Source organism: Astatotilapia calliptera, chromosome 3 (assembly GCF_964374335.1).
Source record: "Astatotilapia calliptera chromosome 3, fAstCal68.1, whole genome shotgun sequence".
Taxonomy (NCBI): Eukaryota; Metazoa; Chordata; class Actinopteri; order Cichliformes; family Cichlidae; genus Astatotilapia; species Astatotilapia calliptera.
The window spans coordinates 71,805,401-71,827,721 of NC_137424.1; the positions used below are offsets into that span (position 1 = coordinate 71,805,401).

Below are 22,321 nucleotides of genomic sequence, written 5' to 3' on the forward strand. Positions count from 1 at the left end.
ATATATGTTGTGTTTGTGGATATATAACTGACTTTAATTATTAAACATTCGCACATAAATAAGTGACGTCATATTCAGTACTTTCGACAGTTCACTCTTCAGCCGCTCCATCTTATTAGGGAAATGCCATATACATAAATGTAAATTTCAAAACTCAACTGCATCATTTAATTTGTTTTTGATTGAAATTGAATATTACTTAAACTCTCTTAAATTAACTTCCAATAAAAAAGGTTTATCATTGATTGAAATTCATTCAGAAATGTTTAACGAATGACCTGTCACAACTGTCTGTCACATTTCCCCACTTTTTTTCTTTTTTTCTCCTTTATTTATTTATCCATCTTATTTCATTGTACTGTATATTGTTACTCTTATTTGCCTTGTATGTCTACTGTGCTAACTGAACTGGAATGACTGACTGTTCGCTTTATGATTTTAATAAAGTTTGGAAAAAAAAAACAACCTCTTCTGCCGCTCCCTCTGCCGTATTTTGCGGCAAAATTCTCCACACCCACCGCCGCGCTATGAATTGTGGGATATATGGGACCACGAAGCATGCACCGGACCACGCTTGATATTTGGGGAAATCGACCGCATCCAGTCTCTTAATTGGGACACAGCCATTGGCTGTATCCCAATTCAGGGTCTGCAGCCTTTAAGGCCGCATTTTAAGGCCGATTGCGTCACAGCGACGCGACAAAGGTTGTCCCAATTCGAAGGCTGATCGAAATGCGGCCCTCAAATGCGTCCTTCATTTCCCTGAATTTTAAGGACGTGGCAGTGTAGACTTCATGGCCCAACGTATCCCAGAATGCATAGCGCGGCGGTGGGTGTGGATAATTTTGCCGAAAAAAAACGGCGGATGAGGGGCGCCCGGAGAGTAAACTTTAAGTAAGTTGTAACCCAGAGTAATTTCCTGCCATTGAACGCATCACAAATGCATGACTCCAACCACATGACTTTGCTCAGCCAATCGAATGGCATGTAGGTCATAGTAAGCCTGTCCCGGCTTCCTCCCGTCAGATGCGTGGAGGCAAGCCAGGTGACAGAGCTGTTGCAGGTGTGTATTGGCAAACATTTGCTTTTCCCGTTTTAATGCATTTTTTTTAACACCAACTAACTTATGCAACTTAGATGCTGATTACTGTGAGCCAGAGCCATAATGTTGTTGTGCACTGAACAGAACGGAATTGGTGAGTTTGAACTTTTAATTGACTGTTTGTATTGCTACCAGCTGACCCTAATCGGCTGCTGCCGGTCCAAACAATTTGATTTTGATTTGACTGATAGTTGTTGAATAACAAATGTTGTGGAGCTACATAGTATGTATGTATGTAGCAGTTGAAATGTTTTCAGTTAAATCCTTATTGGTTAGAAATATTATATTTAACCAATATATTGTTTGTTTATTTTTATAAATTGTGTACACAGGAACAAGAATAACTTAATGTATTTAGCTTAATTGGCTGACATTTTTGTATGTTATTCTTGTGATTTCTTATTGGCCTTGTTTATTTAATGCAGGCCAGGTGAACCTTTTTTGGGTATGGAAAAGGATGGCGAGCCAATGAACGGCTAGGAGCAGGACTCATTCTGCATTGAAGCTTCCACTGGACTGGTAGGAAGCTATCAAAGGCGACGCTCTGTCCCGTAATTTCCGAATACACTGATTTCCACAATCATACACACCAGTTCCCCCGTTTATGGACAATAGCGCTTGGACATCTCTCATGGATATTCAGATAAAACTCATGGACTTCAGTGTGGATCAGTGTTTTCGATGTTAACATGTGTTATTTATGGGGAACTTTTTTTGAGAATCTATATTGCTTGGTATAAGCCAGAAGAATTTGCTTAGTTGTTTTTGTGCACCCCCACTGGGTTTTTCTATTAATTAAATAGCTACAGCAGGAATGATTATTTAAGCTTTCATTTTCTTTTCTTAATTTTCTTTGCTTTCGGTTAAATACATGGTACCTGCAAAAGCATTTTGTGTTGTGTGTATTTAATTACTGCCCATCAGCTCCAGTAGCATTCCTAAATCTTCTGATTAATAATAATCACACTCAATCCCTAGCCTGTATTAACTCATTAGTGCTACATCAGTGTTACAAAGTACTGAATATTATGTCACTTATTTATGTGCAAATGTTTAATAACGAAGAACATTAAAACATTACTGTTGGCCACATGTCGGCAAAGTTATGTGACGTTTGTACTACCGTATTTTCACGACCATAAGGCGCACTTAAAAGTCTTAGATTTTCTTCAAAAAGTACGGCGTGCCCTATAGCGCAGTGCGCCCTGTGTGTTGTAAGGAGGACGTAGTAGAGAACACCATGAGAAGGCTAAAGGGTGAAGTGTGGGCGTTGATCGTATATACCGGACAATCGCACATACCTGTCTAAAAGGGCAGGTATGTGCATTATGTGGAACATCGTTGTTTTAACAACCCTGAAAATGGCAAAGAGACACGCTTATGAAGCACAGTTTAAACTGAAGGCCATCAGCTACGCGGAGGAACATGGAAATCGAGCAGCCGCGAGAGAATTTAAGATTAACGAATCGATGGTTCGCAAATGGAGGAAGCTAGAAAACAAGCTCCGGCAGGTCAAGAAAACGCAGCTGAGTTTCCGCGGACATAAGGCAAGGTGGCCCGAGTTGGAGGAAAGACTCGAGCGGTGGATCATCGAGCAAAGAACGAGCGGGAGAAGCGTTTCGACGGTCACCATTCGGCTAAAAGCAGTTTCACTAGCTGAAGAGATGAACATTGAACATTTCCAAGGAGGTCCGTCTTGGTGCTTTCGTTTTATGAAACGGTGCCATTTTTCCATCCGGACCAGGACTACAGTAGCGCAGCAACTTCCAGCGGATTATAAGGAAAAGCTGGCCATCTTCCGCTCCTACTGCAGCAAACACATCGGCGACAAAAACATCCAGCCCAGCCACATCACAAACATGGACGAGGTCCCGCTCACTTTTGACATCCCAGTGAGTCACACTGTGGAGAAGAAGGGGACCAGCACGGTAGCGATACGCACAACGGGGTATGAAAAGTCTTCTTTTACTGTTGTGCTTGGCTGCCATGCTAATGGACAGAAACTGCCGCCTATGGTGATTTTTAAGCGAAAGACTTTGCCTAAAGAGAAGTTTCCAGCAGAAATCATCATTAAGGCAAATGAAAAGGGCTGGATGGATGAGGAAATGATGAAAGAGTGGCTGAGGGAGGTGTATGTAAGGAGACCAGGTGGTTTTTTCCACGCATCACCATCGCTCTTAATCTGTGACTCTATGCGTGCCCATCTCACAGCCGATGTGAAAAAACTTGTGAAGCAAATGAACTGTGAGCTTGCTGTCATTCTGGGAGGCCTGACAAAGGAACTCCAACCGCTGGACATCGGTGTGAACCGCCCGTTCAAAGTAAGGCTGCGAGCGGCCTGGGAGCGATGGATGACCGATGGAGACCACGGTTTCACCAAGAGTGGAAGGCAGCGCCGGGCGAGTTACGCCACAATTTGCAAATGGATTGTAGATGCTTGGGCTAACATGTCTGCTGGCACTGTTGTTCGAGCTTTCGCAAAAGCCGGCATCATTTCCGAGGAGCCGCACGGCACGGAAAGTGACTCTGACAGTGAAGAAAGTGAACTTGGCATGTTTGATGGAGATTTAGCGCAGCTGTTCAATTCAGACACAGAGGATGAGGACTTCGATGGGTTTGATTGATGATAAAAATGTGAGTACCAAACTTTGTTTTGCTCCTGCTTTATTTTTAAATACGCACACTTGTATGCTTGTGTGTTGTTGATGATGACGATTACTGGTAATAGAAATGTGAGTACCAAACTCAGTTTTGCTCCTGCTTTATTTTTAAATACGCATACGGTACTTGTATGCACCCTATAATCCAGTGCGCCTTATGTGTGTGTTAAATACAGTAATGGCACACATAACTGAGACTGCACCTTTTAGTACGGTGCGTCTTATGGTCGTGAAAATACGGTAACTTGGTTTTAAAGCCTTTACTTTAAAATATACGCCGTGATAGGTTTGTAGCTTGAACCTATTCGCTGGAACGTTGAGGACAATATAATTACACAGCAAGCAAGACCCGAAGTAGGCAAAGATCTTCATGTTACTCATGCATGAGGGAGACCTGCCTGGAGCCAAGTGTCATTCCACCACTTGACCTCCGTCAGACTCTCAGCCAGGTTCCCCATAGCACTCCTTTTATTGTGGTCACATGAATATGCATAGGGTCATTAACATATAACATCTTACATAGGTATACATGTGAAGAAAGAATACTGTGTGTGTGTGTGTGTGTGTGTGTGTGTGTGTAAGTGATTTGTGTGAGGTCAAGATGTGACCCTGTGAAGACTCCCCAAAGCTGGTGCCAGGAGTCTAGCGGGTCCATCTGAACAAAAGGCTCTTATATTTAGAGAGATATATGTGTGTTTGCTATATCAACAAAGAGAAGATAGGACCTCTCTTATGCTCCTAGGATGTGGGTGTGCATTCCACTCTAGAATGCACACCAAGCCTTTGCAGCCTGCTAAAGATTACAGTCCTATCACTACACAATTGATTATACACCTCTAAGCATATATGGTTAAATATTTCTAAGCATAAATGACAATCAACAATACAAAACCTAACACGCCGTTCAATAGCTGAGCTTAATCCTACAGAGAATGATCAAAGCTCATGTAGAAACAAACAAACAAATGAACAAAATATTTTCTCCTTCATTCCTGTCAAACAAAGCTGTATGACACGTTTCCAGCTGTTAGTATCATGGTTGCTAGGCAACCTGGGCAGCGCAACGGAGACCGTCCCATTTCACAAGGCTCGGACTTCCGGCCTTAGCGGTCTTTAAGTACGCGGCCCTTGAGGATCGTTGGGGCTGCGTACGTTAAGGCTGCAGACCCTGAATTGGGATACAGCCATTGGTCTGACCCAACAGTAGGAGGCGGTAATGCTCCTTTACGTTGGTTGCCAACCGCCGTTAAACACACAGAAGAAGAAGAAAGGAGGCGGAGTCGAGCAGAGAGAGCCGCTTTTTCATGAAACGGGAGTAAAGTAGTGAACTTACAGGAACATATACCACTAGCAACGTTTGGATCGATATCTGCATCGATCTGCACACCCTTGTCTCCTGGATCGTAGCTGAGATCAGCGTGAATCACGTGGGTCTCTGCTCCCTGTGTTTGGAAAAACTTCCAGCTTCATCACGAAGTTTCTCTCGGTTTGTGGGCTCATCTAAAGGTAAGCACCGAGCTAACTTTAATGTGGGTGCAGTTTATGTTGAGTTTAGCTCTGTTGAGGATAATAGATTGCTTGGTATACACTGGAGTTAGACTGTAGAGTTTGTGATTGCTTGCAACATTATAATGGCTTTTAGGGGGTAAGAATACATACAGAAAAACAGTCTTTGAATATGAACAAAAGGATTGGGTGCAGGGCAGGAGAACAACCAGCCCCCACCCCCAGGACAGAAAGCCACAGGTACAAGCGTGGGGGAGGGCAATCAGCCTTTAGAATAGGACTTAACAAAAAACAAACTAAAAAATCGGCCCGTGTTCCTACATAACATTAAACATGTTAACAGCACAAAAGCCATATTAAACGCAGGCTACTTTAGACCCGGTGTTCCAGATCTACTGGCGTTTAGATCAACTGGCGTTGGTTGAACAGATGTTTGGCAGACTTGCGTTTCAGGAGCTGCTACCGACAAACCAGCAAAAAAACGCCAAATGTGTCACCTGTGACACTTGTGAGGTTATCTCAAACACACTCCGTCAGTCTTGATGCTGTTGAACAACAAAATGTTTAAAAATGTGGCGAGTTTACCTGGTGATATCCTCATGCGCGACGCAATCGCGAAAACGGCAAACAATTAACACCACGCCGATGTTGTTCACAGGACAGCAGGAGTAAACGAGCGGGAGACTCTTGTCGTCGTAATCGTTCCCCTCGCACGTTTTATTTCTCCGGTTTCAGCGTTTTTGCTTCACAACTAAAGCGAGCAGTTTACTTTGTGCATTAACATGGACTCGAGTCAACCAGCGCCACCTCTGGCCAAGTGCCACAGCCTACAGCCAGATCAACCTGTGACACACATCTGCAGCACGTTTGAATTCGTTTCATGCACATTTGTACCTTTCAATTGTGTCTGTTTGTGCGTCATGCAAATAAACCTTTGAAAATGACACTAATATTTCACTAGTTTTGTAACATCACATGCTGTTAGCGCAGTCTGTCTGCGTCTTTTCTCTGCGAACAAACATTTTAGAGCTGGTTGTTATATACAGTCTGTATAAGTGTGGTTAATCTAATAAACATTTGTAAGGAGATGACAGTTACTGTGAATGTACAGCAGGTGATTAGTAATAAACAGTCAGACAATGACTCTGACAATCTCATTCAATCTTGCAGATTGCACCTTCTGCGTAAAGTGGTACCACACAGTGTGTGTGGACTTCCCTTGTGCAGAAGGCAACTACAAATGTTGTGGGTGCTAAATAAACAGAGAAAATTGATCCCTGTTGTCTTTGCTTACTGGTTGTTTTTAGTGTTGACAATCCACATTGCTGGGATTGCATCTTTCAACATGTTTGTGGGTAGATTTGGATGTACCAGGGTTAACCCTTGTATTATGTTGAAGAACAAAAAAGTGACATTGATTTTGTTGCGGGTCATTTTGACCTGTACTGTGTCAATCCACTCAGAATTGTCAAAAAACTGCACTGAAACAATAGCAACTTTATTTCCCATGAGATAAACATGTAGAACAAAGACATACAACAGTTAGACTTTCCATAACTATTTTAGGAACAATTTGGTTTTTCGTTCTTACAAACACATTTCTTTTGAACTTGCCCAACGTTCTCAGTTTTTCAATGTTCAACATTTTCAGTTTTGTCGACATGATGGACAGAATGTAACTGTGTGCTTTCTGTAGATGTACTTCTTGCATTTCTCACAAAAAGTGCTTGTTTTAAAACAGGAACTTTCCTAACTAAGATTTAAAACAAAAGATTTCTACGTCTCCTCCAGTCTCACAAACAGATGACAAACCAAGCGACACACCTGAGTCACTGACTTTCTTATATCCACTCACCCTCACTGTAGGGCAGGGATAGCTCAGTGGGTAGAGTGGCGGCCCCATGATCGGAAGGTCGGGGGTTCGATTCCCCTGAACAGCTACCCTGAGGTACCCCTGAGCAAGGTACCGTCCCTACACACTGCTCCCCGGGCGCCCAATGGCTGCCCACTGTTTCACTGAGTGAATGGGTTAAATGCAGAGAGGGATTTTCCCCACGGGGACCAATAAAGTACACTTCTTTCTTCTTCTTCTTCTTCTTCTTCTTTCTTCTTCTGGCTGTTTAGTACTAATCACTGTGTAACTGCTGTGAATTCACAGTAACTGCCATCTCCTTACAAATGTTCATTAGATTAACCACACTTATACAGACTGTATATAACTACCAATTCTCCAGCCATGTTGAAGGATTGCCTATATTGGCTGGAAATATTCATTTCCAGAGAAATATAGGCAATCAAATGTGTTGTGCAAGAAACGAATTCAAACGTGCTGCAGATGTGTGTCACAGGTTGATCTGGCTGTAGGCTGTGGCACTTGGCCAGAGGTGGCGCTGGTTGACTCGAGTCCATATTAGTGCACAAAGTAAACTGCTCGCTTTAGTTGTGAAGCAAAAACGCTGAAACCGGAGAAATAAAACGTGCGAGGGGAACGATTACGACGACAAGAGTCTCCCGCTCGTTTACTCCTGCTGTCCTGTGGACAACATCGGCGTGGTGTTAATTGTTTGCTGTTTTCGTGATTGTGTCGCGCATGAGGATATTAGCAGGTAAAGTCGCCACATTTTTAAACATTTTGTTGTTCAACAGCATCAAGACTGACAGAGTGTGTTTGAGATAACCTCACAAGTGTCACAGATGACACATTTGGCGTTTTTTTTTTTTTGTTTTGTTTTTTTTTGCTGATTTGTCGGTAGCAGCTCCTGAAACGCAAGTCTGCCACACATCTGTTCGACCAACGCCAGTCGATCTAAACGGCAGTAGATCTGGAACACTGGTGTTCCAGATTAACTGGCGCTTAGATTAACTGGATTTTACAGCACATTGTGTTGTGCATTCTGATTGCTGTAGACCATTGTCAATCAATCTAGTGCCATGTCTCCTGTACAGCAGCGGTCCGCAACATCAGGGCTCCTTTGGTACCGGGTCGCGAGAGTTGAGGCTCGGGTGTGAAGTGTATGGTTTTCAGGGTTTTTAATCGTTAAGTCTGGTTCCCTGGGTCTTTTCCCGTGTTGTAGTTGTGTATCTTATTTTGAAAGAACTATTTACGCATTACTATAGTGACTAGAGAGCGTCAAGAAGCAGAGAGGAGGATGTTACTCTCGATGCTGTTGGTGCATTTCAGGAGAACAATGCTAATAAAGTTGCCCAATTACACAGCTGAATTTGCGTTCATTATATTTACAAAATACCACAGTTTTTGTCTTTGTCTGTATCATTTTATTTTGTTGTATTTATCCGCAACACCTTAAAGGCCCATCCGTGAAAATATTTTCTGATATTAAACTGGTCCGTGGTGCAAAAAAGGTTGGACACCGCTGCTGTACAGTACAGAATGCGTTGTCTGTGAAGGTTCTCAGTCATCCAGGTCATCGTAGTCAAAGGAGCTTGCAAAGAAATGCGTCTGGACTTCTTTAAGTTACTTGAAGACGTTTCACCTCTCATCCGAGAAGCTTCTTCAATTCTAAGGTCAAATGGTGGAGAGTCCCAGATATAAACCTAGTGGGAGTATCCCCCCACAGAGGGACAAAAGGACCCCCTGATGATCCTCTAATCGCCGGAGCCAAGGTGTGAAACTGGGTGCGGGTCCCAATAAGCCAGAGTTTCGGGTGTCCTTGTCCTTTTATCCCTCTGTGGGGACAAAAGGACAACAACACAACAACTCTAATTTCCAGATTTCAGTTTTTCACAACATAAAGCTTTTTTCACCAATACAGTAAATAATATAAACATATAAACAGTGCAACAATTTCCAGTGACAAGATATGCTGTAAACTGTATATTCATTTTTGCTCCAAATGGCACAGCAGCCTCAGAGAAAACAGAACGAGGCATCTTCAACATATGTACATACAAGGCAGCTCAGTTTACCATAAGTTATGGGTGTGCATGTATTTCTGCATATTTAGCAAAAATGTGCTATTTCTTCACTCAGTGAGGTGATGGTTAAGGTTTAGCAGCAGTTTGCTTTCAAGGTTCTTTCTGTGAAGCTGTAACTGTTTAGCAGTGAACAGGAGTCCTGCATGACTAAGAAGTCCTTCACAAGCTCCAGATGCAGGAAGAGCTGCATTGATTTTGATCAACAGCTTCTTGATGTGAGGAATGCTATGCAATAGATCCACACCTCCAGTGAATGGACATGAAAGGTACCTCTCCAGCTCCCCTGCTTCTAGGGCTGCCACAAACGATTATTTTGATAGTCGACTAGTCACCGATTATTTATGCGATTAGTCGACTAATCAGATCATCATCCACTGCACGTAAAACTACAGCTTATTGCACCAGCAGCATCTGCTCTTATATAACTATCATTAGCTTACAGCTTTAAGCTTTTAAGGTGCTAACTAAAAATAAAGACAAGATGATAGTTTATTCAATTTTAATGAAATTTGCAGATTGTTTCGGTAAAGTTTAATAAACTCCTTGCTATCTAAAATATAACAGGACACCGGAGTATATTCCCCAGCATCTCACACTTCTGATAATCAGCTGTCTGCTTGACGTTTATTCAGCTGTGTAAAAACTATAACTTTAATCTCAGACAAACCGATTTACTCAAGAACAAATAAAATACTAAAAAAAAAAAAAAAAAGCCAAACAACAACATTTTTAATTTATCTAAGTGACTCATATATATTTAACCTGAGTAGCGAAAGACGGCGGTGGGTTTGAAAACAATTTGCCGGGAGTCCGGTGTTCTCACGGCGCTAGTGACCTAGCCCCCGGCTCGCTATCGAGCTAGTGGGTAACAGACGTCTCCGAAAACGTCGGAGCGCTTTTGAAAATATGTGGTGTCCCGATAAACTGAGCCGATATTTGAGGTTTACACTGCTACATTCTCGCCTGAAAATATGTTAAACATTTATTTTGTGACCCAGAAAGAATAATAAGAGTAATATTAAAACTAACTAGCTACCGCCATTGTTGGAAACTAAGCTGGGCCGTGCTATGAATTCTGGGACACAGCTGCTTCTTCTTCTGGGTTTAACGGCAGCTGGCATCCTTGTACATGCAGTGCTGCCATCTTCTGTTTCAGTCCGTTATTACATTCTTAAATCCTGCTACTTATTCCTGCGTCTTTTGCGATCTTACAAAGCTTCAAACGACGCGTCGACTATTAAATCAGTCGTCGACGTAATCGTGACTAGTCGACAAATCGTGGCAGCCCTACCTGCTTCTGGCTTTCCTGACCCCATGGATCCATCATCTTCGTCGGTTAGGCTGCCATTTGTGCTGGCCTCATCCAGCTCTCTGTCTAGGTGATGTCTGATGAAGTGGAGACCTGTGGAAAGATGTGTGGTTTTCAAAAGAATTAGGTCTGGTCATTATAGTGCTGTATACACTGCCAAGCTGCGGATATTTGTTTGGAGCTAGCCTCCAAAAGCTGGGCATACACTGTGTGATTTGTGGCCCATTTTGAGCCAATTTTTCAGTCGCGCAACCGTTTTGGGGATCGGCCCATGTTTTGCCTTAATCGTGTGTGCATCATGTAGTATACATGGGGTAACTAAAAGCAGTTAACACCTCACGACCAGCTCCCAATCATCAATCGTATGGTTGCATGATAATCAAACCTGTTTGAAATCCTGTCGCCTCTCAACGCAGCCTCTCACACTGCGCACGCACAAACACAGAAATGAAAGAGAAAAGGTGGAGCAGCACGGCAGTGCAGCGTGTGATCTGGACACAAGAAATGGAGGCATAACTTGTAGGATGAGGCAAGCCCATCTGAGTACATAAGCGTAGAGCTGCCACCGGGGCAAAAGAAAAATAGAACCATATCACGTTATAACCTTAAAAGTTTATTGTTCTGACAATATGCTTTTCATGTTTGTGCAATATAATATTTATATTGTACGAATGTGATAATTATGTATATTGTAATAACGTGATATTATATTGTTCAAACGTGAAAGGTATATTGTTAGAACAATAATAATATACTTTTCATGTTATAACGTGATATAGCTCTATTTTTCTTTTGCCTGGGTGGTAACTCTACGCTTCCGTATCTGAGGCCTTTCAATGTGGCCTCACAAAATTATCACGACTTCAACAACCATGAAAAGAGTTGGATGGACATTGCTGCTCAATTACAGCTGCCTGGTCAATGTTTTACATTAGTAATTTAGCAAAGTTGACGGTGGTGGTGTCTGTGTAAGTGAGTGAAAGACACAAAGAGGGAGAGCGAGAGACAGATTTTGTATGATAACCTTCAGTTATGGACACACAGTTTGAGCACTCAGGTTGCATCAGAGCATCAGGCCGTATAGTGTGAGACCCTGCATCGTGACCTATGAACTTCTAACCCCTGAGATTTAATTGTACAGATTGAGCAGGAGCTGAATAACGTGACTGAAAATAAATCGCACAGTGTTTGCCCAGCTTAATGCAGACTGTTTAAACTAAACAAGCTGCTGTTTCACATAATAAACCCTGTCAGCCGCAGTATTGCCTTCTGTTTTAACAGTTAAAGCAGTAGAGACGAGCTGTTTGCATGTGTGTGGAACTCTAGCGTCATTAACCAGGCAAGCTGTTAGCTTATAGGCTAACCAGCAAAAAGGACAGCCGAAGCTGCACAAAACACCCACAAACTTATCTCACTACAACGTAGCGCCGAAAATATGACTCGCAGCTCGAGCTCAACACCGCTGCTGTAACATAAGACTGACATCCAGCTAACCACAGCTAAAAAGATATTTAGAGAAAACTTACTGTTTCCTCAGGTTACACGAGTTGAGTTGTTTCACGCTGAAAAAAGAAAAGGTTCGTTTTGGCTCTCACTGAAGACACCAGCACTGAAGACATATCTGTTCTTTTGTACTGCTTTTAAGTGAAACATTCTTTGTATGTGAGGCCAAGGTTGTTCATCCTCTTCAGCTCTAGCGTAGACTCCGCCATGTTTTCATGTTTCTTCTTTCCGTGTGTCCGCTACTTTGAAACGCTTGGGCCGCTCTGCCCACCACAGTTTCAAACTGGTCATGTGACTGCATGGCCACATCTCATTGGTAAAAAAGTAACGCAGCGTTCCTACGGGAAAGTAACGGTAATCTAATTACCGTTAAGTGCATATGAGAGCATGAGGGTGGGAATGGATGTTTGTATATGTGTGTGCCTGTATGTCTGTGTCTATATGTCAGGTTGGGTATCAGGCGCCACCTCTCTGGGGACATCTCAGGCCCTCCAAGGTTTGGAGGCCTATCTCCCCCTACCACCACTTCCCCTGCCAGTGGCGGACTCCCTCAGACATCGGTGCGCTGGTGGTTCTTTGTGTCCGGGGATGGGCGTCCAGGTACACACCGGCTCACTCCTTGGCGGCCGCTTATCGGGGCCTGGAGCCTGGGGCTCGCTCGGGCCACTTCGGAGGTGGGGTGCCCCCGGCCTCTCGGCCTGGGGCTCGGTCACTCAGGCACAGCTGGCTGCCGGCGGAGCTCACGGGCACGTCACTGCAACTCCCCCTGGCTTCTGCTCCGCGGCTGCTGAGTGAGCCCTCATCTGGGACTCTCCTCAGCTCTTTCTGGGACAGTGGCGCGGCTGCCCCTCAGTTGGTCTTCCTTGGTCTCTTGTGTTCTGGGGGCCTCTGGATGTCTGGAGTTTTGATCTCCTCCATACCTGCTTCATACCCTGGAGGACGGGGCTGTGGCCCCCCCACACCCTCTAGCAGATCATTACATGAAGGAACCTTTTAAAAAAAAAACAAGCGCGTCCATGCTCACAGGTGTACACACGGGTGATCACACCCACAAACTACACCCTTTTTGGCTCCTACCTCAAAGCACACTGTGTTCTGTTGATCTTATGTTCTGCACAATAATGTTTAACATTTAGTATTTACTGCCATATTCCCATATATCATTGTGATGTTGTTTATTCTATTACTCTTGTTCTCTTCTGCTTGTTTTCTTTTTTCTTTCTCAGCAGGTGATCCAGGTGATCGATATATGCATTTTTTTTTCTCTGCCCGTTCTGTTGGTTTTTGTCTTTTGCCCTTCTCCCCCGTCCCTCTTCTTAGCTGTTTCTCTTTCCCTCTTTCTTTCTCCCCTTCTTTCCCCCAGTTAAGTCTGTCCCATATTCAGTAAGTGAAAATAAAATAAACAATAAAAAGTGAATCAAATGGACCAGTACGGCAAGGCTGGGATGGTCAATTTGGTAAAGTAAATCCGTTGGGCATCTTTCTTTGCCTTTAGACAACAATTCTGATGGCAAAAGAGCCAAACGGGACAGGCAAAATTTTAAAAAAAAAAAATCTAATTACCGTTTTTGCAATAGTATTCCCTTACTTTACTCGTTACTTGAAAAAAGTAATCGGATTACAGTAACGCGTTACAAGTAACCTTACATCTTATATAAAGACACACAGACAAAGAACATTCCACAAACACACATGTTGGCTTCTCTCACAGGGGGCTATACTTCCTCCCTCACAGAGAGAATTATGACCTTGTTTTCTGAGTGGCCATCACCTAAGGATTTACATCCCTGATAAGCCAAAGGAGTAGGGATGGGTACCGGTGAAATAAAGCACATTTCGGTGCTTTATTTCAGTGCTTTTTTTTCCTGAGCTGTGATACACTTCTAGCCAATCATTTTACGTTTCCGAGGATAGTAGGCGGGTCCAGGTACGTACGTTCTTTTAGAGCAGAGCTACAGATTAAAAATGTCCAAGGCGAAGCGGTCAAAAGTCTGGCTGTACTTCGAAGCAAAATATGCAAAACTCAGCAGCCTGCAACAAGTGCTTTAAGCTGATACTGTGATACTGTCAAAGGAGGTAACACCAAGAATCCGATGAAACACCTGGCGACGCATAGCGTTTTTTTTTTAAAAGCCAAGAAATGCGCTGTATTTGATAGCTTGCTGCGAGACCTCACACCGAGCGCATCTACTGCGGGTGTGGTGCCTGTTATCGGACCCGGAGTTAGCAACATCCCCAAAAACATGAAGAGGAGAGTCCTGGCCCCTAGCCCTGCCAGTGTAGCAGAAATGATGAGGATGATGATGCAGCAGCAGCTGTTCTTCTCTGCGTGAGTAGCTTAATGTTGTTCGAGTGTAATTTACGTTGAGTAGGCTAATCACGTTATTACATTAATGCAGGTAAGGTGAACTAGCAAACATCATCATAGCTACATGCGGCTGTCTTCTTGTTTGATGGCAGATACTCCCTTCACCCTGGCCAAAAAGGCTAAAATGACCAAAGAAAAAGAGGGAAACTGCTAAACATGATTGGTTTTTGGACAAAGTTTGTGTTTTTTCATTGGTTAAGCACTCCTTCTAGCCAAGAGTGATACCATATATGCCCCATAGCTGCAGAAAAGGCTAACATTGTTATCTTTTTACAAAAACCAGCTGAAGATGAGAGGTTTTTGGACCAATTTTGTGTTCTCCATTCTTTAAGCACCGGTTTGAGCACCATTTGAGCACCGGCACCGTTTCAAAAGTACCGATTTGGCACCGGTATCGGATAAAACCTAAACGATACCCATCCCTACAAAGGAGTCTCACTATCTGTTTAACTTCTCCCATTACAATGGCCTCACTGTGTTAACATTCCACATGTATGTGAACTAGTTACAGGAGTGCTCTGAGAAAGCGATATTACTATAACTAATGTGATATGGTTAAATATGTGATTATTACATGAGAAAAGAAATTTTCCACCACAGAGTGCTAAACAAGAAGAGCTCCCAGATGGTACAGTGGACACATGCGTGACCACTGTTAAGCTGAAAGCATCTTTCTTTCAGCTTAACAAGTGAACCGTCAGCTCGTTCAAACATACGTTGAAGTTTGTTTGGCTCGACACCACCGAACAGAGGCAGCAATATAACATAGCTAACATTAACAGTGCAGTGAATCCTGCTTGTGCCGTGATATTCAGGACTGCAAACCGAGCAGCATTCACTGACTTTCAGCTTAATGTGTTTGTGGATATATATCTGACTTTAATTATCCATAAAATCATCACATTCACTCTAATATTAAGGTCGACTATTGAACGGCGTATATTTTAAAGTCAAAGCTTTAAAACCAAGTTAACGCACAAAGTACAAACATCACTAATGTCACATACCTTTGCCAGCGTGTGGCCAACAGTAATGTTTTAATCTTCTTTGTTATTTAACATTTGCACATAAATAAGTGGTATAACATTCAATACTTAGTTTTAAAAGTTTACTTTTCGGCAACCACGCTTCAGCCATCTGCTTGTTTGGTTTTTTTTGTGAAAAAATTAGCCAAAGCCACTGCTGCTCTATGAATTCTGGGATATACTGGGCTGCGAATGATACACCTGACCCATCCTTCAAATCCGGGAAAGTGAAGGGCCCATTGGTGGCCTTCAGGCTACAACCCTGAATTGGGATACAGCCATAGAGTGGGGTGCTTGGCCTGTCCTCCACGCTGTTTATCTGGCTTTTTTTAGACTTTATTTTCATTGAAAGTTTTATAGTTTTTCCAAATTATAAATCCACATTTCCAATATATATGAAGGTGATCTGCCATAGTTTCCCCACAGTTTCTCCAGCAGGATCCATCTCTCGGTTGACCTTTTTGTTTGTATTTTATTTTGGGGGTTATAAAAAAAAAACTAATAAAATTTTTCCATGTGAATTCCCTCCATGTGAATTCCAATTCCAATAACCCGAACTAGTAGTTTTCATCTGATTTCTTTTCAATTTTTCTTACATATTTAAATATTTTATAAGTTTAGCTATCAATTTATTTTTAATCTTGTCATGGCCCTGGGTCAGTGACCCAGCGCTTTTGGTTATCATTTTCTAGTTTATGATGATGATTATTATTTTTTGAGTTCTATGTGTTATATTTGGTCTGCCTTTGAGTCTGTGTCTCTGTCTGTCTATGGTGTCTCCCCATCTGTTTGTGAATCTGTCTGTTTAGTTCAGTGTCTTGTCTGGTTCCATGTGTCTGAGTTTCCTGTTTTATTGTGAAGGTCTGTGTCATATGTGAGTGTGCTCAATTTACGTTTCCCCTGCCTCGTCAGCTGTGATTTCTCCCAGGTGTGTTCCCCTCCTGTCTCTCATCCCTTGATTACTGCCATCTGTGTATTTAAGCCCTGTGTTTCTCTGTGTTAGTGTCGCGTCGTACCCTCAACTAGCTGTGTGTTCTGCTTCTATGTTCCTAGTGTTTGGTCTTCTGCTCCAGTTTAGTGTTTCTTTCCAGTGTTTCAGTCCTTGGTTCCTCTGTTCTGACTTTTGGTTTTCTTTTGGTGAGTTTAGTTTGTACGAGGTTTTTCCCAGCAATAAAGCTGCGCTTTTGGGTCCACCACTCCTGCTTGCCTGCCACACAGCGATTCATGACAAATCTTACCTCTAGCTACCTGGCCTGACCTGTCTCCCCAATGTGATGTTTGTATTGTATGTACGGTTGGCAAGGTCTGTCATCTCGGTTGTGGGCAAAAGACCTGCAACTGACAAATAATGGCTATCTCATCATCATCTCATCATCACCTTTACCTTTAGCTTTACCTTTATAAGCCTCTATTATAAGAGGGACTAGGCCTCTACTATGTTCTTCTGTAGTTTTTATGTTACTGTTAAAATAGGAGCTGACCTGGAGATATTGGAAAAAAAAACTTAGTTTTCCAAACCATAGGTGTCTCTTAGCGAAACTATGCAAATTACATATTTTTGCTAAGAGACAAATGTGACATAGCAAAACTATGTAATCCTTCTTTTCCTGACATTGACCAAAATGGTCCAATCCCCCTTGTTAACCAATTTGTATAACGTCCATCTATTTGTGCAGGGATAAATTCCCTATCATATGTGACCCATCTGAGTTGTTTCATGTTGGCTACTGATTTGAAGCTTTCGCATTCATCATACCATATCTTTAAAGGAGTTTTAGTCCACTCGTTTAGATTGTTTTTCTGTTCCAAATATATATTTTTTTTATCTCCTAATATTGTTTGTAGTGGTAATTTTAATTGTGTCACATCTAAATATTCCCAAGGGTACAGCAACTTAATCTCATTCTTGTGAGATTTAAGATGACATGAAATGTTTGCTTTCTTGCTGTGGTATCATTTTTATACTTTAAACGGGGGTTAACAAAGTCATCCTAACAAAACACACACTTACAAATCGTTTCCTTTTCTTCTGATCTATAGAGATTGACAGACCATGTGACTTAGCGTAGTCACGCTAAGTCAGTTAGCTGCGTGCCAATGCCAAATTGTTATGGAAATTTTAAGAACAACCTGCACCACACCTTGTGAGCTTGATTGAAGTACGTTTAATAAGCATATTACAATGTGACACATTCCAGCCAAACACAGGGATCATCTCTAAATAATGGCCACCACCCTTACAGCTTATATACACCATCACAGATACTCTCGAATATTCCACAGCACATCATGCATACCTATACCTTCAATTCAATTCAATTTTATTTATATAGCGCCAAATCACAATTAAAGTCGCCTCAAGGCGCTTCATAGATACAGAGAAAAAACCAACAATCATATGACCCCCTATGAGCAAGCACTTTGGCGACGTTGGGAAGGAAAAACTCCCTTTTAACAGGAAGAAACCTCCAGCAGAACCAGGTTCAGGGAGGGGCGGCCATCTGCTGCGACTGGTTCGGGTGAGAGAAGGAAGACAGGATAAAAGACATGCTGTGGAAGAGAGACAGAGGTTAATAACAGATATGATTCAATGCAGAGAGGTCTGTTAATAGATAGTGAGTCTGTTAGCTGTTTGACAACTACTCTTTCAAGGATTTTTGATATGAAAGGAAGGTTGGAGATTGGCCTATAATTAGCTAAGACTGCTGGGTCTAGAGATGGCTTTTTGAGTAAAGGTTTAACTACAGACACCTTGAAAGCCTGTGGTACATAGCCGATTATTAGAGATAGGTTGATCATATTTAAGATCGAAGAATTAATTAATGGCAGGACTTCTTTGAGCAGTTTTGTAGGAATGGGGTCTAAAAGACACATTGAAGGTTTGGAGGAAGTAATTATTGAAGTTAACTCAGAAAGATCAATTAGAGAAAAAGAGTCTAACTTAACATCAATGGTACTAAGAGTAGCTGTAGATAATATTACATCTGTGCGATGATTACTGGTAATTTTTTCTCTAATGATAAAAATTTTATTTGTGAAGAAGTTCATGAAGTCATTACTAGTTAACGTTAAAGGGATGGTTGGCTCAAAAGCGGAGGGCTTTCTTATAAAGCAGCAAACTATTTCTCCAGGCTAAATGATGATCCTCTAAATTTGTGACACGCCATTTCCTCTCCAGATTACAAGTCATCTGCTTTAGGGTACGTGTTTGAGAATTATACCACGGAGTCAGGTACTTCTGATTTGAGACCTTAGTTTTCACAGGAGCTACAGTATCTAGAGTCGTACGTAGTGAGTAGGTGAAATTATTAACAAGATAATCGATCTCTGTTGGAGTAGCGTTCAGATAGCTGCTCTGCTCTGTGTTGGTACAGGGCATTGAAGATGATAACAGTGGGTGGATTATATTCTTAAACTTTGTTACAGCGCTTTCAGAAATACATCTACTGTGATAAAGTCTACTCTCCACCGCTGTGTAATCAATTATTGTAAATGTAAATGTTACCAGGAAATGATAGAATAGAATAGAATAGAATAGAATTCAACTTTATTGTCATTGCACATGCACAGGTACAGGGCAACGAAATGCAGTTTGCATCCATCCAGAAGTGCTTTAGTGATATAGATATATTACAATATATATCACAATATACAATATACAATATATATTAGCAATAATGTAGATATGTAAGTATATTACAGAATGACATGATCAGACAGGAGAGGGTTTTCAGGAAACACTGTTAAATGTTCAGTTTCTATGCCATATGTTAAAACAAGATCTAGAGTGTGATTAAAGTGGTGGGTGGGTTCTTTTACATTTTGAGTGAAGCCAATTGAGTCTAATAACAGATTAAATGTTGAGGCTGTCCTTTTTAGCATCTACATGGATGTTAAAATCACCCACAATAACTATTTTATCTGAGATGAGGATTAAATCAGATAAAAAGTCTGAAAAATCAGACAGAAACTCTGTGTAGGGCCCAGGTGGACGATAGATGATAGATAACAAGTAAGACCGGTTTCTGAGTTTCACAGCTGGGGTGGACAATGTTAAGCATCAGGCTTTCAAATGAATTAAAAGTCTGTCTTGGTCTTTCATTAATTAATAGGCTGGTGTGAAAAATTGCTGCCACACCCCCCCCTCGGCCTGTGCTTTGAGATTTCTGGTAGTTAGAATGACTCGGGGGTGTTGATTCATTTAAACTAACATAATCATCCTGCTGCAACCAGGTTTCTGTAAGGCAGAGTAAATCAATTTGTTGATCAATTATTAAGTCATGTACTAACAGAGACTTGGAGGAGAGAGACCTAATATTTAATAATCCACTTTTCACTGTTTTACTCTTTGGTTCAGATGTGGATACTGTATTGTTCTTTCTTTGTAATTGTTTATGTTTAAGTTGTTTATTGCTGGTTTTTAGTTTGTTTTTTGTCTTTTTGGGAGCTGACACAGTCTCTGTGGAGATGGGTTTTTCAGTCCAGCTCATCCTTGACCTTCTCCATCTCTTAGAAAGGTTATGACCACCCGTAACCTCCCTTAAAGCAGGATGTCTGGAGATCTTCCAGTCTACAATGGGTCCACCGTGAAGGTGCAATAACAAGGGGTCCACTTGTGATAGCATTCTACATGCATGATTACAACTGGTGAACACTAAAGTGAGGAAATAATAGCACTATTACTAATGTGAAAATTGATTAATACATAAGAAAAGAAATCTGCCACCACATCATGAATGGTAAATGGCCTGTATTTATATAGTGCTTTACTAGTCCCTAAGGACCCCAAAGCGCTTTACATATCCAGTCATCCACCCATTCACACACTGGTGATGGCAAGCTACATTGTAGCCACAATGGCTGCCGGACACTGGCGCCACCGGGCCCTCTGACCACCACCAGTAGGCAATGGGTGAAGTGTCTTGCCCAAGGACACAACGACCGAGACTGTCCAAGCCAGGGCTCGAACCGGCAACCTTCCGATTACAAGACGAACTCCCAACTCTTGAGCCACGATCGCCCCGTGAATAACATACCGCTGGTAAATACAGACAGAAATGAACAACTACAAGATTAAGTCTGCATGGCCCACAAGCTCATGCGACCCTAGGATGTTGCTGTCATCTTCCTGCTCCTGAAAAACATGCATACATCCACCCTTTTCCTTGTGTGGGTGGAGAAGTTGCAATCTTGCATATCAGTGTAAAGTCAGTCAAACATTTGTCCCCATTATCAGTCCAGTCAGTCTCTATATCTTTATTGCTGATAGCAGAACTTCTTATTTCGAATTAAGTTTCTATAGCTAGCTTGTTGTTTCATTAACATTAAAAAAGAAAGAAGTCTCTATCGTAGTCAGGCACAGCTAACTCCTGTTTGCGAGTTAACTTAGCCAACCACACTGTTTGTTGTTAACAGGTACCCCCTCATGATGTGTGCCACTTCCTATCTGATTTTTGCTCCCCCTATATGGAGGAATACAATAGCCACACACTTCAAAAACAGAATTCTGTGCTTAGATAATGAATTGTAGAATAAATTCTGCATTTGTAAAGTCATTTTTGAATTCCACATTAGCAAAGAGATTTTTGAAATGTTTTATGAGGTGCTTGGAAATGTTGTAGGTGGCTGAGTTTATACTGCTACCAATGAGTCTGAGCGGGACTCCTTTGTGGAACTATGGAAGTCCGTATATACAGGGTGTAGCATCCCCTGGGTAAAGGCGGTGACATACAGGACAGTCAGTGGCTTTTATCCTTTCAGGTGCTTGTAGGGCCTACAAGCACCTGAAAAGGAAAAAGTCATCAAGAAAAAGTCATCAATTGCCTACAATGACTTTCTTTTTATAGCTGCTTCTGGGCTTTCACCTTGAAGTTTCATAGGTATTGTTGTCACTAAGGAGTGTAGTAATGTTTATTTGCTCTGCTTCTTTTTTATCAGGAATAAAATAAATATATATACTTTTTTGTGCCCCAGCTGAGTAACAGCAGAAGAGTCTGGTGGAGCAGCAGAGGAACAATTTCAGCCATTTGGACTCAGCTCAGCCACTACAGAGGAAACAATGACTTCAACACAAAAGGTGAGAAAAATATCACAGTTACATTGTTATCGAAACTGTGTGCACAGCTGGTTGGTTTTTAAAAACTCTTTAACACCAGCTTTATATTTCCATCCTGGGCTCATCCATATATAGAGATTGACAGACCATGTGACTTTTGCGCATTTCATTGTGGGTACGAGTGGCAATAAAATCAATACACCGCATCAAGCACTAGCATTTCCAGCACCTGTAATCATAAATTTTGTGCTTTTAATCCCAACTTGCATTTTATTAGCCTCAAAAACAGTTATGTACAAAACGATGGTGAACACGGCAGGTCTGTACAAAGACAGAGTTGACGAAAAGGCATAAAAAAAAGTACAAGGAAAATATCTGAATGAAAGGGTTAGACCCATACAAGCATACAGAGTGGAATAAGGATGTTACTGTGCTGCCCAACTTTCATCACGCACATATTTATTATTATATAGTCCTAAGTGTGAGTGCACACACTCACAAAATGTTTAGTAACTTCAGATCCCTGCAACAAGCCCAAGTCCAGTTTACTTTGGTGATTTGTACATTCCTGCACTTTGTAGGCTGGTTTTCCAACAAAACACAACAAACTTTAGCCCGCAAAGCCACAGTGAACAAAGCAGCAGAGCGCAACAAATTCAATTCAAATCAATATAAGACTTATTTGTAACCTACATCAACAATTATGTTATTATAAATTACGTAATAACTACAACAGAAGACTTACCTTTGTGGAAATGCTTGGAGCAGACTAACATGTGAGCTGGAGTGTTCTGAAACGTTATATTTGGTCTGCAATCAAGGCCATCCGTCAGCTCTTTGTTTCTTCGGAAACATGG

The 22,321-nt window shown here is 41.8% G+C and overlaps 1 protein-coding gene and 1 long non-coding RNA gene across 3 annotated transcripts in view; both read left to right on the top strand.

The window, feature by feature from the left end:
* Window positions 1-895: 895 nt before the first annotated feature.
* On the top strand, window positions 896-1,991 carry LOC145425777 (uncharacterized). The gene is made up of 3 exons (XR_013906516.1): window positions 896-1,063; window positions 1,138-1,196; window positions 1,528-1,991. It is a non-coding gene; the product is annotated as an uncharacterized LOC145425777 (long non-coding RNA).
* A 2,960-nt stretch (window positions 1,992-4,951) lies between these two features.
* LOC113010548 (uncharacterized) overlaps window positions 4,952-22,321 on the top strand; it is a 75,694-nt gene continuing 58,324 nt past the window's right edge. Inside the window, exons 1-2 of one of the 2 annotated variants that reach the window (XM_026149783.2) lie at window positions 4,952-5,268; window positions 21,383-21,485. In XM_026149783.2, the coding sequence (XP_026005568.1) occupies window positions 21,468-21,485 (18 nt within the window). In that variant the 5' untranslated portion in view covers window positions 4,952-5,268; window positions 21,383-21,467. The remainder of the gene's footprint in view (window positions 5,269-21,382; window positions 21,486-22,321) is intronic. The other variant, XM_080299103.1, reaches the window with a different exon arrangement.